Here is a 19,413-nt window from a genome sequence, read left to right on the forward strand (position 1 = left end):
AGTATGTTTAATAACTGTAAAATCTGTGCTATTTATTATTAGTATTATTATTTTTTAGTACAGCATGCTGCATAAGATCATATCTTAAATTATATAGCCTATTCTTATTAATGGTATATATATATATGTATAAAATTACACTGAATGAAAACCTATACAAGTATGAGAATTGAGACATTTGAAAAATGCAGTTTATTTAAATGCTCATCATTTTGTTAAATCCAACAAAATATAGCAGTTTTCGATGCTAAATCTGACCAGATTTGTCTGTTTTCTGTAACACACTCTATTACACATTCATCACTCTATAAATATTCATATCTAAAATCCATTATATAATCCAACTGGAAGCTTGAGCACTACATTAACAATTTTATAATAGTATTCACCAGACTGACTTATTCATAAATTTTATTTTGACAATCCACTGGCATCAACATGATACCCATGTCTACCCATGATTCAAAAACATAATTAAAAAAAGTAAAGAGAAAGAGAAGGATTTCTGCACTGTAAACACTTACATAAAGAAGGCAACATGCTCAGAATAGTCCAAAATATAGGCTTGAAATCCTTTTGTTTGCCTCTTGTCAAAGTAAAGATCAAATCAATGTGCATAGAGCAAACATAGTTTTCCATTCGCTGCAACAAGGCTTGATTGCACCTGCTGTTCAGATGCAAAGAAGAAGAGCAGACAGTACCTCAAGACCCAGTGTCACTGAGAACCAGACCTGTCTGACGCAATACTCTTAGCAACTGCTTTCAATGTCTTTGAAATATATTGTTAGAAACATATAAACAAGTTTAAAAGTAATTATATATAGAGATTTTTTTTTATTGTAGAGTCCTCTGTTAAGTCCGTTTTCTTCATCTCATTGTATGTAACCCATTTTTCGCTCTGTTGGCCATATTCTTCAGCTGTTACCAGATCGTTGTAGTAACTAATCCACGTCAAGCTGTTATTTCAGAAGCCATTCATTCACTGAAAACAGAAGTAGAGAATGTGCTGTCAGATGACTTTCTTTGGGAAGCACTTAAAACACTTAATTCATCAAGACAAATGTGTCATTTCCGTCTGTTTCGAGAGCAATAATCTTAAGTGTCTAATTAGAGCACTCAGCTTTATTGCGCGCAGCATGCATGCATTTGTGACACAGAGTTACTGATGGGAAGTGTGACACAGACCTCTGTATTGCGGCCTCAGCACACGGTTGTTAGGACAGTCCCGTCTCTGACTGAAGTTGATGTTGGTGCGGATGCAGCGCTGGTGCAGTGGCTGCGTCGGCCGCATGTTGTCACCCATACTGAGGAAGATCTGAGACGGCTGGTTCTGGCTGAGGAGACGAAGGGACTGCATCTGAAATAATAGAATATAATAGAAATGATTTTTGAAAAAATCAATTAATATTTTTTTCAGCTTTTCTTCAGAAAATGTGCATTAAATTGCTCAAACGTGGCAGTAAAAACAATTATAATGTACCGTATATATTATAATATATATTATATGTGTGTGTGTGTGTATGAATAAAGAAAACCGTTAATTTAAAGTGTAATAACATTTGGAAAAAATGCTTTTGTAATCTTTTAATGTGTTTTTAGCATTTCACCTCTATCTGTGAGATGTAAATTGGCTTATTCATCAATATCCAGGTTGCTGTCTCAAGGCACGGTGGAATAGTTATCGACCCTTCATATGTGATAAAGCGGGAGGTTTCGGGATACAGCTCCTCAATATCGAGCCCCATCAGTAAGTATGCATCATCTGAACAGATATGAAAACAGTCAGCGGGATGAGGTGAATCTCACACACACTTACAATAATATATTCAACAGCTTTCATCACTATAAAAGCTGTCAACATTCCTACAGTACAATTATATTTTAATATCACTTTTATTATTATTTTTTGTTTTTGTTGATGTCAAAACTGAGAGAAATAAAATATCACTTCTTATCCAAGACCACCAGGTGGTAATACAAAGCCAAGTTTGTTTAGTCTGTCATTTTTCATTAAGACTGATGAAAGCCTGTGCAGAAAAGCAATAATTCACACTCAGACTGAGGAAACCACTTGACATAAAAATACAGATGCAAGCAGTTTTCAATCAAATGTAATTTAATGTTAACAATATTCATATAAATTCAATTTAATGCTACTAAAAAATTTTTTAATTCAGTTTAATGCCATCAAAAGCAACTTTTAAAAGTTAAAAAGTGTGAACAGGAGCTCCCAAGGCCACTGACGTTATCAAAGACATGGGGATTTTGCAGACACTTACGTTTATATGTAATCCGCGTGACGGTCTCTCTGTTCAGCATGCGGTTTAGAAATACATTTGTAGGCTCTGAAATCTGAAGAGTCACATTTCAAAGACAACATTACTTAAAGCCTGGCATCTGCAGCTTTTCTGATGAAAAAGCAGAGTTTCATAAAAGACGGTTTTGTTTTAAGCATTAATCACAAATGACATGACCGTTAACTTACTGCTGAGATATTTCATTACGGCTTCACCATATCAAAAGTTTAATCAATAACAGTCTAGTAGAATTTATTCTAGGGGCATCTGGACGTGTTTTTTTTTTTTTCCATGTACTGAAGATGAATGGCTTTCATCCATGTGCCTTCATTAGTAGCAGAATGCTGGAGATTCCCCGTCAACACGATCGCTGCGATCAGGGATGAAAGTGAACGAGGAGGCCTTCATCTGGACTGTGGCAGTTCTGCCTCAATTTACACAGCAGTCACGATTCACAGAGTCAGGGAGGCGATCCGTGAGTCTGATCATGGCATGCTGTGTGATGAGCTTAAATGCAGAGGAATCTCCACCATTATCTATCTTTTTTAAACAAAAATCAAGACAAAACTCAGTTTGCAGTTTTTAAATTAATTAATTTACTAAATTTTCAGTACCACTTTATTTTAAGGTGTCCTTGTTACACATAACATGTACTTACTATTATAATAAGAATAAATTATGCATTTAATTACATGCAAGTAACCCTAAACCAAACCCTTACCATTTAGTAAGTACATGTAGTTAATTGTAGTTATTACTCAGTACTTAACATGTATAATTAAATTGTAACAAGGACACCTTAAAACGGAGTGTAACCAAATGTTCATTTAAGAAATTTAGAAATTTTAAATCAGACATTATTTTAATATAATATGCCTTATAAAGTATATTTATATATCCTGAACTCTCAGGAACAAGTAATTCCAGAGCAGCTCTGAGCATTGCATTGTATTTTTAGCTCAAATAGGCCTGCTCTGAAAAAAATGGATTAGTGGTTCATTCAATGCCATTCTCGCCTTTCCCAGCATGCACTGGGGCATGAATAATTCATATGGATTGACCATTTGCCAGTTTTATTTACGCTGTTGTTTGCCATCATCTGTGTGAAGCCAAACAGGTCAAGAAATTAAACATATTTCACAGAGCTCTTTTTAGGTTACAATATTTATTTTATTTTTAAGAGTTAATATAGGAATAGTTTTAGGCATTTCTTTCCCCACATCTACAAATAAGAATAGTTACACTGCACCTTGCAAGCACACAATGCACAAACAATGAGATATTCAATATTGATAAGTGCAATATTGATGATTAATAATGAAGATATGACTCTGAAAAAAAATTATTAAAATATTTTTGTGGTTATATTGCATCCTGGCTGTCATTCAAAAATGTTCTGGTCCAGAATGCACATTTTTTTACCCAAGAGAATTTTTCTCAGAAATGCCTTTTATTCATTTTGCACCCATCAAAAATATGACTCTCGTTTGTCATTGAAGTAAACTTTGTTTTCAATCATTTAGATTCATATAAATAATTTAAATGTTATGTGGAATTGCTTAAAAAGGAATGGTTTGTTTCCTTCAAGAAACATGAGCAGCATTGATGCATAATGAATGTAGATGATATGAAAGAACTGATGCAGTATACTGCAGTCTTATTTTTTTTTCTTTTTGCATTATTCATTATTAAATTATCTAGATTTTTAGAACTGAGCAAAAACTGATTAAAAGCTAATATAAGAGTCAATTCTATTAGATTAAGTTTTTATTTAGAATTTATTTATAGTTTGACGTAAAATGAAAACCATTCATATATTATATAATGCTTAAAAAACTTTTCGACATTCAATCACTTTTACATTCAAATGCACATTCAAGCACTTTTAATTAACCACACATTCATATCCGACTGGACACGAACTTCTGATCTCTTAAGTCTATATAATGTTTGCTAAAGATTAATGCAGTTTAAGGCTAATTAATGAATCGTCACCTTTCATTGTGTAAATTTGAAGCAGCTGAGACTACTAACCTTCATGAAGATAGAAACAACTGCTATTCCATTAGGACTCCGGACGGCATCACTGTAATTTAAATACAAATCCTGATTATAATGGATGAGCTGCACCTGTGGAAAAAAAAATAAAGGAAAAAATAAAGTGTGACTTCCAGTTAAAAAACAAAACAAAACACTTCCTGCATAACAAACACCTGTTAGGTGTGAATAGAGGCCAAAACATTGTGATTGTATATTTGGCAGTGCTATGCTTAAAAAAAAAAAGAAATCCTGTAATGCATAAAACATGCCCATACAGTGTCTGTATATGACTGCATATAACTATTAATTTCCATTGTGTCAGCTTGTAATCTCGTGTGACACTGTAATGACGGTCAGTACATTAATCCGTATAAATATTTTGCTGAATGTGGTGTATAAATTGTTAATGAATTGTTAATGGGACCATTACGAAGCTCCTTTATGCTCCTCCATCCTGCTTTATCGTTCTTTCAGCGCAGCTCAATCAAAGCAGAGAGATGGAAGCCAGGAAAGCTGCTGCTTAATTTTCAGTGGCTCAAAATTGCATTGGAACTCATTAGAAAATATGCTTCAGTCATCAGTTATAATGAGCTTGCTTGTCAGCTTCAAAATGAAGTTGTTGGAAAGCTGCTACCCATATAACCTCATTTGGATTAGGAAAATGAAGTGAAGCTGCTGACTTCAGTGAAATCAGAGGTGAGGTGAGGATCTGAGAGGGCCGCACAGCTTTGCGCCACAATAAGATGAAGTCTTAACTCATTAAAATGATTTGATATTCCTGGCACCGACTGGTGGTCTTGACCGTTTGAAATCTGGCTCTTGTTGTACATTAAGAATTGTTTGCTCTGTTTCAGTATGAGAGTCAATGACAAGAGTCTCAAAAACAAAAAAGGGCTATCTTTAAAAAAACAAAACTATAGATTAAATTGTTTAAATTTCTTTCAAAAAATCATTGGTATGATCACACACGCACATCCTTTTTTTTTAAACACTTTTATAGAAGTCTCTTGTGCTCTCCAAGGCTGTTGGCTGCTTAACAGTTTTGTGGAACATTATAACTTTTAACAGAATAATGGTCCTTACTGTTACTTAAAAAAAAAAAAATATATATATATATATTTATATATTAAATATATTAAAATATATATATATATTTCTTGCCATTTTCACCTTTATCACGATAGGACAGATCATAACTGACAGAAAGTAAACTGGGCGTTTATCACCATGTGGCTGTATTGAAACTGCTGGGTGTTTCTGAATCATGCAATCTAAATGATCCCCCTTACCCAACCCCACCCCTAAACCTAATGTCACTATTTCATCAACTAATAAGGTATCATGGTGTAAAAACACCTTGATCTCATAACTCCCATTACTTTCCTGCAGAGACTTGGAGATAGTGGGGCAAGATCTGAAAAGGTCCTCATCTCTCTAGCGCCACAGTGCTGTATGTCGGCACACTGCACACATGTTGCTTACATGATCAATTTAATGCATCTTTGTTGAATAAAAGAATAAATAAATATCTTACTGACCAACAATTTGTGTATAAAATAACAATAATAATACAATTTCTTAATTCAGAATTTCATTCTTCTTCTTTACATGACCAAGATTACCCTTACATTTTTGACTGTCACTCCAAAAAAAAAATCATATGAGCAAGTTATTCAAGTCACTTTATGCATGCACTGCATTTTTATAATTTTTTTTAATAGTGGAATAGATTCAGACAGTCAAAGAGAGATAAAAACTAGGCTCCACAAAAACTTTAAGAAGCACCTGTGTGTGATGGATGGGGTTTTTCCTCACTATTAAAATGAACATTTCCAGCACAAGACCAATTCATATCCGACTGTGCAATCTGGAAGAGGACCCACTGCTTTACGCTTTTATCTAGTTCCTTCTTAAAGCACAATCACATCTTAAGATAGGAATTTCCATAATCCTTTGGCCTTTAATCCTGAATAAAAAGACTTTATTAATGCAAACTCAGTGACACCGTACAATGCACACGTTTTGTGGGAAATAGTGAATTTATCACTCCAGTGAAATTTGCAACAGTTGACTTGGCTTTGGAATATTTCTCTCTGATCTCCTCAAATAAGATTTCATTGTGGTCTTTGTCTAACTCTTTTTTTTTTCATATTTCATGTTGTCGAAGAAAATGGTCTCAGGGAAGTAGATATTTTTTTCTGGTGCAAAACTGATGCAGAATTTTGCCTATTTCATTAACTTCAGTGCCAGCACTTCAAGGGTTTGTCGCCCCATCCAGACCTTTGAAGGAGGACAGGTTTAATTGAATCCCACAGAAGTGATGCATTTCACTTTGCCTCACCTCTCCAGGGAAGGCCTGGCCGTTGAGCAGGTGCTCGGAGCCCCGACTGTCCTCGGAGCCAAAGTGAAGCCGGATCTCCTCCAGCCTGTAGCTGTAGCTCAGCGGCCCGCCAGAGATGTTCACCAGGTGCGACTTGTCTGGGCGCAGGGACACATGTCGGCCCGTGTTATACATCGTTCCACTGACCTGAAAAACAAACCTACAATGTAAACAAGCTGTAAATAAAACAGATTATTGGAGTATGTTTTACGAGAAAGAAAAAAGGTTTCAAAGTAAACCTTACACCAAATTACTTACACCTCATTTCTGACCTTTCCTGATAAAACCGTATTAAGTGATTCCATTTTACAGCGAGTACATTTGGGAGGACAAAGGTGAAGCAGTTTTCACCTGGATAGGCTAAAAGGCATTATACGCACTGTTAGACGTTATGCCTCTCGCACAGGAAATTACTGGAAAAACAGGCTCGAATATAATAAACCGACTGTTTGATACTGATGGACTGAGGTTTTTTCAGGTAAACCTGGTTGTCAGGTGCAACTGCTGAGGTAGGAATTATGAAGCAAATGCATCCAAGCTGAAAAACGAATACCTATAAATGGAAAACAACAGCTGGAATGCTTTGTCTTTACTTTGTGGTAACATATCTGCTTAGGATTTCTAATTGAGGCCAAAATGTGTCTTGTAAAGGCACCCCAGTGATCAGAACATCTTTGTAAACAGCTGTGAGAGCGTTCAAGAGTGTATTCTAATGGCAGATTTCAAATGAGTTGAATATAGTTGGCTCATTTGTGATCTGGAGACAGTTTAAGAACGTCTGATCCCTCAGGAACATGAGAATGAGGCAATACATTTAGCTTGAAGTCTCATCAGGATAAATTCTTAGCAAGAGGTTATTACGATCACTTTGAACTGTAGCCCTGAAATAATTCAGAATACAATGGCAACTTAAGCTGAACTTCAGTACAAGGGGTGACACTCATTATTAACAGCATTAATCACAAGTGTCCACCAAAACTCAAGACTATGAAAGCTTATTTCCAAATCAGAGAATGGAAACTGAAGTCAACCTTCTTCCTCATGACTGTTATTTTATATCACATACACTGTCAGAAAAATTAAAATGTGCAAAACCTGTACCTTTATGGGTACAACCACTTGTTAGTGGGACAGTACCCTCAAAGGGATGCGTTTGTAATATATTTGGTGCCTTCAAGTAGTAATATGTACTCTTAACAGTATTATTATGCACCATTTAGGGGTAAAGAAAGTAGAAAGGTGTGACCAAGTGACAAGTTGTTATACCCCTTAAAGGCACATTTTTATTTTGCAAAGAGTGACTTAATTTTTTACATTTTTAATTGCAACTTTATCTCTTATAACAACAACTTTATATCTCACCAGTGTTATTTTTGTATTACTTATTTCAAGTTTGATAAATATGTATAAAATACATAAAAATATTTTAAATGGGCTTTTTTATATTATCAGGTTTTTTTTTTCATTTTTGCATTTATAATTGTATTGTGTGTTTTTGTCATTTTAATAGTTTTAGTTATTCTAATATTTTTAGTTTGTCAGTAATTTTTAACACTTTAACTTAAACTCTCTTTATTGCAGTTGGAAAGGATTTTTCTAATTTGAACATTTATTTTATTGAACACCGATATGAGCAAGAACGAGTAAATCCGATACTTCAATTCAGAAACTTAAGAGTGAATAAATGAACGCTAGACAGTCCATCAAAAAAAAAAAAAAAAGACCATAAACTTTTCCATTACAGCCTTGAGTTTCAATGCATGAATTCCATTATTTAACAGCCCTCCAAGTAAGCAATGCCTCCAACCAATCAAACGGACTTGAATTCATGGAGAACATTTAGGTCTCCAATGGAATTGTCTCTAGGAATAACATGCAACTGCCCACATAAGAGAGCACAGTCATAACAAGCTCAAAGGAGCAATGCATACATAAATGTAATTGGGTCTCCCGAAAATAAGAGCAGAAAAACCTCCAGAGGAAAACAGCAGTACACTTTTATTTCAGGCTCCTGACTAAGTCTAGTGTACCAATGTATTATTAAGCGAAGATGAACTACGGTATATCATCCATAACCACAACCTCTTGGAGCTCCACTGGAGAATTCTTCACTGACAGCCCTGTCAGCACAGATGGTGAGCCTGCCTAATCTCCCCCAGCAGATGCACAGCAGCATTAATCATAAAACAGGATGTTAAATGAGGAATTAACTCCTTCCTTTCCCTCCCGCTCTGTGGAATAAAGCCCTCAAGATCTGTATGACAATAACCACTCGAATCCCTTCAGGAGGTCAGAGTGATATCTGATGTCCCCCGAACATCGATAATCAAACACTGGATTTGTGTCTGGTAAATGAGTTTAGTCACACTAATCTGCTGACTGACTCACTGCAGGTGCACCTTACTGAAAGCAAATGGTGAGCAGTTGTGCACACCAGAGAGAATTAGCGATCTCATTACAGCACTGTTATGACAAACTGACAGTCGTGGTGCATTAGCCATCTTCAAAGGCTTCATTTGGAAAGCTTCACTGTTGTGCTTGGCAAAAAATAATTGAGGAGCCGCTTCATTGGCCGATAGGTGTGTATAAGATAGTCACCGAAATGAATTAAGACTCAGGAACAAACCACAAAACGAGCTGTGTGCACAACAGCCACAGAAGTAAATACAGAATGTGATTAGATTTGACAAATGGACCATTAAACTGGGGTTACGATTTGTGGCCGGATCTTGTCAAAATCCTAGTGAATCATGGGACATCGGTCTGAAGTGAATAATGTGTGACGGTCCATCTTCCACCAGTTCGATTCATGTGAAAAATAGCTATTTTATGACCTAAAACAGATATTATGGAAAGGATTATGATGCAACAGTCAATCATATTCTGTGATATTTTAAGAAAGAGCTTTAGCCTTTCCAGTACTTACCTTACGTTGCCCTGCATTGAGCCGAAGCGGATTGAGGAAGGGGTCAAAAATCATTCGACTGGTTTCGATGTTGACCGGCGACTGTCTCTTCCCAATCGCACACAGGTTCCAGGCAGTGTTAACTAGTCCCCAGAAAGATGGCACTAGCAAATTATAAACACAAAAAGTGGAGTTCAGAGCAATAATTTTCAGCTGTAGACTGTTGCATTTTCCGTTTTGTAATGGGTCATGATCTGTTTTGAGAGGGATATGTTTGGGATTATCTCAAATTGCTCATCCCAAATTTCCTCTGCAAACCCAATCTATTATGTGATGTTATTTTTGAGTTTGGATCTAGTGGTTGATATCCTTTGAGACAACCTTTTGACTGGCAATCAGTTTCAACACTTAATTACCAGGCGCAGAGCCGGTTCTCTTTTGAAAACGAGGTCATTATCGTGCATCCAAATGAAAGAACTGCATGTGAATGCGATTTGCTTCGCAAAAACAAACTTGAGAAAAAAAGAGAAACAGATGGAATTAGTCACATTAGCCACACAGCCAAAGGACATACTTGACCTTATATGATTAATTTATTCTCGGAGATGTTTCACAGTCCTAGAACAGTAAACAACTTTATTGCCGAATGGAATGACTTTTATTAGTGCATTGAACCTTAAAATTAATTTATCATATTTAAAATCAACATGACGGATTAAGGGAAGAGACCAACGCCTTTGGCTTAAAGAGAAAGTTCAGCTAAAAATTAGATTTTGGTCATCAATTACTCACCCTTGTGTTATTTCAAACGTGTATAACTTTCTTTATTTTGTGCGACGCTAAATGTTTCGTAGAATGTTGGAAGACAGACAGACCATTGGAGACCATTCGATTCAATTGTTTGAAAAACAAGCAAACAAAAGACAATTCCCAAAATATCCTCCACAGAACAATCAGTCATAAAGGTTTGAAGTAACATGAAGGTGAGTAAATGATGACAGGTTTTTGGGGGAACAATCTAGCCTGAGGTGGAGTGAGTGACAGGAGTGCAAGAGCAGATGGTGCGGTGACCCTGACCTCCACACTGGCCTCGTCATCCTCATTAGATCACCGAGAGCTCGGATGCTTCAATGTAAAGACAGTATCACCTTTAGTCCCCATAGGCTGAGATTATAAGCAGATTTATCCAGCATGAACAAGTGATCCCCTGGCCTGATTTTCCTCTCATCATGTCCAGCTCTGTGGGAGTGAAACTGGACTGGGCTACGTGATGTGTTGCCGTATTAAATTAGAAAGAGTAAAAACACATTAGAGACAAAGATTATGCTGTACGAGTAAGCTGTGGAATAACACAAGCTCTCCTCTGTCGAATGCATGAAAGCTATCTACGCTGTATTTGTATTTATTTTCAGCATCTCTTTGTACAGTGACCTAAATAAATGATTGTTTCCAAACCCGTGATCTAACTAAGGTGTAATCCTGCTTCTGTCAGGCATCCTAACAGCTACTGAGCTCATTATGTCGAGTCTGTTGTTATTTTTTCACTTCTCAAATGTCTCTCTCGGTGCTTTCTTAAATGTCAAGGAGAGACAGAATATGCAACTCCTCATAAAGCTGAAGGGAGGAACGAGTAAGACGTTTGTGCTTATTTGGAAGTAGGCTTAGCTCAGCCTATAATTTAAAACGCAAGATATCAAAATCCTAAAGTCACAAAGTTGTCAGACAATAGTTATATAATCTTAGATAGAAGAAATACAAAAAACTTAAATATGAACATACTCATATATTTCAGGGGGATTTTTTGCACCAAAAACATTTATGTCTATTTCTTTTTTTATTCAAATGATTTCCATCCTCTCTGATGCACCGATATTAAAATCCTGGGTGATTTGATAAGCTGATAATGGACGCCAACTGTCTATGTATTTCTGCTAAAATCTCAGTGTGCTTCCAGTATAATGTTCTCCCATAGACAACTTTGGTATAGCAAACTCTTTCTGTCATATTTCTGTAAAATACTGTAAAATAACAATTGCTAATAATATAACAACTAATTATATATCATAACCAATTTTAATTAGATACGATATAGCAAACTAAAGGTAAATTTAGTTTGCTATATTGCTAATCGATTATTGCTCTTTTCCTTTTGTTGTGGGACACTTCCTCAAGATTTCATTTTGATTTTATTTTTCTTGTAACTTCCATACACTGCAGATACATTCCAGGTACAGGCTAAATATGGAAGCATATTTTTATAAGCTGATACATAAAGATTATGATTATTAAAACATGAAAAGATTGACCAATATTAAAATTACAACACACACACACACAAAGTTAACATCGCAACATTGCGATGTACATTAAAATGTGCATTCACTTTGAATGGAAAGGATTACATTTATACAGTTTTATGAATATTTTCAATTTTGGAGTCCCCTACAATTAAGTGAGTGCAATTCACTATTGAAAATATGTCACTGTGGTAATTTCAGTGGATAGCTGTACACAATGTGTTGCTACTGCAAAGCAAAATGCCCTTTTAGTGGATTTTTGCAGCAGTTCACCAAACTTACATACTCCCAGACCCAGACTGGACATTTGGAGAACGCATAGGAAAGAAATAAAAGCCATTCACTGTACCATCAGAATGCAAACAAGACAGACAAAACAACAACAACAAAATAACAAGCCATGCATCCGAAAATAAAACACAACAACAACAGCCTGAGTTTCTGTTTGTGGTCCCGCTGAGTCTGTTTGTATTTTTAGCTAAACTCATTCTGAATCCATTGTTAAGGTCCGCAGAGCATTTTGAGCTCTGCTGCTTCCAGTCTGTCCTATCCAGAGTAATATAGTGATTTTTCTGTAGCAATTGATGAGTGGTAGACAGATGGCACCCACCCTCATCCTCAGGGATCTGGGCCAGATTTGGCTTTGGGTTCAATACATTAATGAGAACTCTCTCGAAGTGCTTTTTAGGTATGACAGGGGACAAATACATCAACCAAACAGCATACAGTACAATTCGAGGCTGAGCGCTGCTGTTACATCATGCTCAAAGTTGCATAAAGTCTGACATTTGGAAGCAGTACATTCATTTTAATGCTACAAATATTTACATTTTACACTTTCTCTTGACTTTACACATTTCTGCATCTGAGAAATTATTCAACAGTGCAGTTTTCCAGATGAAGAGAGAGGAACTGTTTTGTTTGTTTGTTCATGCACAAGTGCTGATGGGAGATAGCCAAACAAATATTTAATCACAGTATAATGGAGAATTGCTTCTTCAGTTTCACTAATAGTAGCGCATAAATGCAATCACCTGAAACGTCAGACCAGCACTTAATAATGGCTTATTTTTAAATGTTAAAAGCAAGAAAATCTCTCCACACTTTCGGGTCACCATTTATCTTTTTTTGGATTCTTTGATGAATAGAAAATTTTTACTGCAACTTTTGATTAATTCAATCCATCCATGCAGACCCAAACTTGCTGACCCCAAAGACTGTCTCTGATTTTGTTTTCGAAATATAACGTGTTGTTTTTAGTGCAAGCGCGAGATGAGTTATTAACATGAATTTCAAAAGCAGAACATGTCATGTAGCAGCTTCAGTGAGATCCTCAGGAGAACAGAAGAGATGTTCTCTCGCAATTAACAATGTAGAAACTTCCTGCCACAGCTATGTAAGCATATAATGAGCGCATGCCAAAAACAAGACTGAAGTATTCATTCATGAATATGCACACATTAAAGAAAAGTTTGTCTCTCACTGGAGTGAATTGAAGTTCATGACTGAAAATAGCCAATGCATGTCAATCATGAGACTTTTTGGAGCGTCACAGTCAACTGATGAGAAGACAAATTTATAAAATGAAAACAGGTTCTTCCTCCTAAACTTAAGGGGGGGGGGGTGAAATGCTATTTCATGCATACTGAGTTTTTTACACTGTTAAAGAGTTGGATTCCCATGCTAAACATGGACAAAGTTAAAAAAATTAAGTTGTACGTTTGTAGGAGTATTTTTGTTCCCAAAGTACTCCTTCCGGTTTGTCACAAGTTTCGGAAAGTTTTTTTCGAGTATGGCTCTGTGTGACGTTAGATGGAGCGGAATTTCCTTATAAGGGCACTTCTGCCGGAAGAGCGCGTGCTCCCGTATAGCAGAGCACAGAGATTCACTGATCAGAGCGTCACGAAATGTCACAAAAGAAGAGTGTTTTTGGTTGCCAGGGCAAGACAACCCTGCACAGATTACCAAAAAAAAAAAAAAAAACAGCATTAAGGAATGGAGTTTATTTTTACAGAGCATCAACGGAGTTGTGCAAGTGTTTGTGTTTGTTCCCTGCATTTTGAAGATGCTTGTTTTACAAACAAGGCCCAGTTTGACGACGGATTTGCACATAGTTTATTTCTTAAGGATGATGCAATCCCAACGAAAAAGGGTCACGATCGTGTGTTGGAACCGCATGCGGTGAGTAAAACTGCTTCAAATATCTCTGCCTCCATGTTAGTGCGTCCCCTCCCATGCCAGAGACCCGGGTTCAAGCCCCGCTCGGAGCGAGTCGTTGCTGCTGCTGCTCTCGTTCAGTTTCAGCCTCGGGATCTGATTCTGGATCATAAATAAACGGCTGAATCTGACTGTTAGCCATGGTTTGTTTTGGATGATGTTTTTTTTTTCCCTCATGGTAATGTCACAGCTTCCAAACGCTCTCAACGCAAAAGCCTACTGGCGCTCGTGATTCTTTAGCTCCACCCACACGTCACGCCTCCAGTCGGTCATGTTTTTCCGGGAAAAAATCGGTACAGACTATCTTTCTCTTATGAATATAATAAAACTAAAGACTTTTTGGAGATATGAAGGATGCAGTACTACTCTATAGGTACTCAAGATTAACAGGAAATTGAGTGAAAACGAGCATTTCACCCATCCCCCCCCCCCCCTTTAAATTAGTCTCTTAGACCTTATACGATATGAAAGCTGATCTGTTTGACTGGCATGATCAAAGTGACTGAGAATTACATTTATTCCTGTTGTAAGTATGATGAATCAATCGTAAAAGCACTTTACAGTTAAAGCTGATGTGCGTAATTTTTTTTCAAATGTTAAATACTTCCTCCTATTGCAGTTTAATATGCAGAGCCAGCTATAAGGAAGCTAATTTGTCAAGCTGATTCCCAAATTGAAAAGTGTCCAACCACAAGAACACAGAGGCAACAGCGATTAAACCAATGATGTTAGTTTGAGGGTGGGCTATCGGTTTACCTGACCAATGGCAGACAGGGAAGGGGGTCACAAAACACATTCGGAAAACAAACATCCAGTTTTTTTGTTTCATTTGGTGCTGCAGAAACTCCACACTTCATCTGTGCAATGTCTCATATTTTACAGTAAGATCAGATTTAACCGTAACTGACATATTCTCTGACAAGTGAACACATCACAAGCACTTTTGGGAAACACATGAATTTAAAGGATTACTACTAAACCTTAGCCTTCAGTGTTCTCAAAACATTTGGACAAGCAAAAGAGTATTTTTCTTGTGAGGACTGCCTTGAAATGAACCCGGACATGCTCTTGGAAAGGGGTGACGCTCGGTATTTGAATGCTTTCTCATCTTCTTTCTTTCACAGTCCTTTTTAAGTCTCAAGGACATTTACACAATTTAAAGCCAGAGAGTTTTTCTCCCTTGCAGAACACTTAATAAAGAGATAAATTTATGTGCAATACATATATTTATGAGTTGCTATAGGGCTTACTTGATATCCCATACAACTCAGATTGATGCTGCACTACACGTCCTTGTACAGTAAGTAGATCAAGCATTACTTTTTGGAAATATAAAGACCCTTCCTCATAAATAAGTAGGAGTTGTATGGTTCTGTGCCCTATAGATATCTACTTTATTAAAAGCTTTTAAGCATACTAAAAGGAAATTACCATTACAGTCCTTGTCAGTGTTCAAAGGGCTCCTTTGCTGCCTACATACATTACTCTGACTGACTACATCATGAAGTACTTCGAATAAAACCTATAAAGTGTCTCAGACATCATCTGCAATAGTAAGCATTAATCAGTTGAGACCACCAGCTGTAAAAATAGATTAAGCTATAACCAGGCCCACGTGGGATCTGCACCCGCAGAAGAAGATATGGGGAGAATTCATTCATCCACCAATCACAGTGTTCTGCTCTTGCATGTTCAGTTATTTAATATTTCGGATAATTTGATTATGACTACAGTTTTTAAAGCTATTCTGCATAATTCTACATATTTGACATCAGAAAATCAGCCATGACATATATACTATCATTCAAAAGTTTCGGGTAAGAAAGATTTTTTTATTTTTTTGTACCAAGTCTCCTATGCTCACAAAAGGTGTATTTATTAAATATAAAAAATACAGTAAAAACAGTAATATTGTGAACAATTCTGATGATTTAAAATAACTGCTTTATTTTAATATTTAACAATTTTTTGTTGTTGTTATGTAAAGCTGACTTTCCAGCATCATTCCTCCAGTATTCAGTGTCACATGAACCTTTAGAAATCATTATAATTTGCTGATTTGCTGCTCAAGAAACATTTCTTAATATTATCAATGTTGAAAACAGTTATGCTGCTTAATATATTGTGGAGACTGTGATGAATTTTAGATAATAATAAAATTCAAAAGAACAACATTTTTGCAATGGACCCTTTTTAACATATTTTTTTTTACTGTCACTTGCTGAAAAAAGTAACAGTCTGTCTGGGAAAATTGATTAAAAATCATTACTTCTGCAAACCATTTTATTTTGGTGATGCTATCGGCACAGAAATATCAACCTTAAAGTTACCTTTAAAATAATCTTGCTTGCATCATTTAGCGACCTTAAACATATCAGGCTAACTAATCTAGTGTTGAAATGTTAGCACTATAAACTCCCCATTTAAGTTATAAATTATGATGCATGTGCAAAGTACCGTTAAATAACTTTTCACCCTGATTTGTGTTAAATCATCTCCTTCACACTGCATACATACATTAAACGTGTGAATCAAGCTGAATAAAATATTCATTGGCACCCTGGAGCTTCATGTGCTATATGTCAAGCACACAAAGCTTCTGCGAATAAAGCATCACCCAGCGCATATCTTGCGAGTCTTAGCAGCATGACTCTTGACAAGACACATTCTGCATACTCTCACATGGTTTTCTTTGCTTTTTTGAAAGGCTTACCTGGTATAAAGCTCCCCTGGACAACATCTTTGTATGCCCACCAACCATCGTGCAGCTTTGATGACACTGGCTGTGCTGCGGGAAAAGAAGAGATCCACACATCATTCACCCACTGCTCTTTGAAAATACAGTCACACCTGTAATAGACCCCAGCTCCCCGCCGAGAGATGTTTCTGCTGTCAAATGAGACGATGAAGTTGTCTGCTTCAAGGCACAGTTAAAAAGTATTTTTTGAGGCAAAACTTGATGGATTTGACAAAAAAAAAAAAAAAACAGCATGCAAATTTATAAAGTCAATATTTGCCTAGCACCGCTTAATTGCAAGCAAATAAAGCACATTTGTGTGATGACGACAGATGCATCCTGGATGCTCTGCTCTGGGCCTTGACGGCAGGAAAGTAGGTCACAGAGGCAGCAGACTCCAGCATTCTGAATTCACTCGGTTATCTCACATCACTATTCCCCTCACCTCTCTCCCTCTGGCTTCAGACTGCGGCTTGCATCATATCCACTGCCAAGTCAAGCACTCAGGGCTGCTCTTTAATACACCACACCACGGCTCGGCTCTCAAGCCAGGTCGCTTTGATGTGCCCGTCTTGAACATATCGGCATCTGTATCTGAGATATGAGGAGCTTGTGCACTTTCACTTATGTGAATCGTAGGAAGCCGCTATTTCTGAGGCTACAGTCTGCTGTATCTAAGCACCGAAGGCCGTGGATTTGCTGTAAGTGCAGGTGCTGAGATTCATACGCTGGGAGATTTGTGAAATGCTGACACTTGAATGGAGCCCCGCTATACCAGTGTATCCTGTCTGTTGTGTGTGTCTCCCAGTGCGATACCGAGTTGAACCTAAAAGGGCTTGTATGTTATTTTACACCACACGTTTCTGACATGCATGGATCACTTTGATATTATTGGCTGGAATGAGGAAAATAAACCTCATGCTTTTAAGCAGGTAGCATCTTTTTTCTCTCGCTCTCTCCTCCTCACAGCCGTCGTCCCCTTTGTACTAGCTTGACCTCAGATCACACGTCAACTTCCTTTCAGACATATTACCAGCTTTTCTGTAGAAACCCTTCATGCACAGATCCAGCTCTTTGAAGATCTAACTTGTGTTTGTGTTTCACAGATGCCCATCCCCTGGAGAAAGGATGATGTCAAACTCTGGACTGCCAAAACAAACTGGGTAACTCAATAGTGCAGAAGAACAGAAGAAACTCACAGGCTCTAGATGAGCTTTACTCTGAGGCTTAGGACTCACTGACAACATCTTTACATTGATTTTTTTTTTTTATATTCTCATCTAGTATTTTTTTCTTTGCCTTTTTTTCCCCTTTTATATTTCTAAGCAATGAAATGCATTTTCTTGTGATGTTTAATATCACTTTAAGATGTTTGCACTCATCGGAAAACGATTATCTGAGAAGAGAAACACCAAAGATGAAAAGAATTGAGAACTAGTTGATAGCTGATGGTTTGCTGATCTCCCGGTTTCAGACATGTTTGTTGATTTTAAAGCATTTGGACACTTTTTTTTTTACTGAATAGACAAGTAGATCCTGTGGACCACCTGAAGACCAGCTTGGCCAATCTGTAAAGCCATCTCAAACAATGCTAAAGATTTAGCATTTTTTTTTAGCAAAGAATACAAAAAAAAAAAAAAAAAAAACCTTCCAGGAAATGAAACATGGTGATTTCCCCAGCTAGACAAACAGAAGACCACCTTGGTTAGACTGGGAGACCATGATAACAGCAAAAGCCTGCATTAACCAGATACAACTAGTCAGTCGGTGAACAATGGCTTCAGACAGTAAATTTTATGAGAACAAGATTAATTAGTCTATCTGTTTAGCTTTGGATGTTTCTGCATTATGCCAGCATAATGAAGATGCCGCTATATTAACCACAGAGCTGTCAACAGTTAAACATCTTAAGCGTCCTGAGAGAGAGTTTTCATATGTGAACACACAGTTTACCTTCTACAATGATGACATTAATGTTGAGAATCAGAATGAAGTCCCAAACGTGCGGCATTCTTCATTTAGTCCATCAGGTAATTAACTTGATAACACTTGGTCAAAGTCTGAAGCGTCATTCCCCGCGAGCTACGCCGACTCGCGCGCTCCCGTCACTCTCAAATATGAAGAACATCGTCTTCTCCAAAAGACGCGACCCACCGCGCAGATTCACTCAGAAATGTACCACACCAAACACCACCACCTGCCAGTTCAGAGCGTAGAAACTTGCATCTCCAGACGCAGACCTCTCGGCTGGTATCGCGAAAACCAGATTAGACCAAAGCGGCGGCTTTTATTTATCCTTGTTTGTGCGCTTAGGTTAGTCGTGGACGGCGTTACCTGACGGAGCGCGCGGAGCCGAGGTTTGACGCGTGCTAATCCCCCTGCAGGCGGGGCTCGCGCTCCCGTGACGCTCGCTTGAGAATGCGGTTAGTTTTGACATCTATTAAAAACTCTAATGCAATTACTTTCCCGCTGGTCTGAGGCTTAACAGGATTAGAAATGATCACATTCCTGTTCATTACTTACAAAATTAGTAACAGGAG

General features: G+C 37.2%; 1 protein-coding gene across 1 annotated transcript; it reads right to left on the minus strand.

The window, feature by feature from the left end:
• Positions 1–173: 173 nt before the first annotated feature.
• Positions 174–19,272, minus strand: LOC127952904 (carbonic anhydrase-related protein 10). Its single transcript, XM_052551804.1, has 9 exons — positions 18,827–19,272; positions 16,850–16,924; positions 9,644–9,786; positions 6,679–6,864; positions 4,332–4,427; positions 2,280–2,352; positions 1,608–1,762; positions 1,186–1,357; positions 174–982 (listed from the first exon to the last, which is right to left on the minus strand). Exons 1-9 carry the CDS (start codon positions 18,882–18,884, stop codon positions 960–962), a joined length of 981 nt encoding a protein of 326 aa, XP_052407764.1. The 5' UTR covers positions 18,885–19,272; the 3' UTR covers positions 174–959.
• Positions 19,273–19,413: the final 141 nt, after the last annotated feature.

Source organism: Carassius gibelio, chromosome B3 (assembly GCF_023724105.1).
Source record: "Carassius gibelio isolate Cgi1373 ecotype wild population from Czech Republic chromosome B3, carGib1.2-hapl.c, whole genome shotgun sequence".
In the NCBI taxonomy this organism is placed as follows: domain Eukaryota; kingdom Metazoa; phylum Chordata; class Actinopteri; order Cypriniformes; family Cyprinidae; genus Carassius; species Carassius gibelio.

What these genes read in the sequence shown, in the direction of transcription:
- LOC127952904 (XM_052551804.1), bottom strand. Translation starts at nt 18,884, where the DNA reads ATGCCGCACGTTTGGGACTTCATTCTGATTCTCAACATTAATGTCATC. An exon ending in GCCAGGCCTTCCCTGGAGAG is followed by an intron (nt 4,428 to 6,678) that starts GTGAGGCAAAGT and finishes TTTTTTCCACAG; the next exon opens with GTGCAGCTCATCCATTATAA. An exon ending in TTTACATCTCACAGATAGAG is followed by an intron (nt 1,358 to 1,607) that starts GTGAAATGCTAA and finishes CTATTATTTCAG; the next exon opens with ATGCAGTCCCTTCGTCTCCT.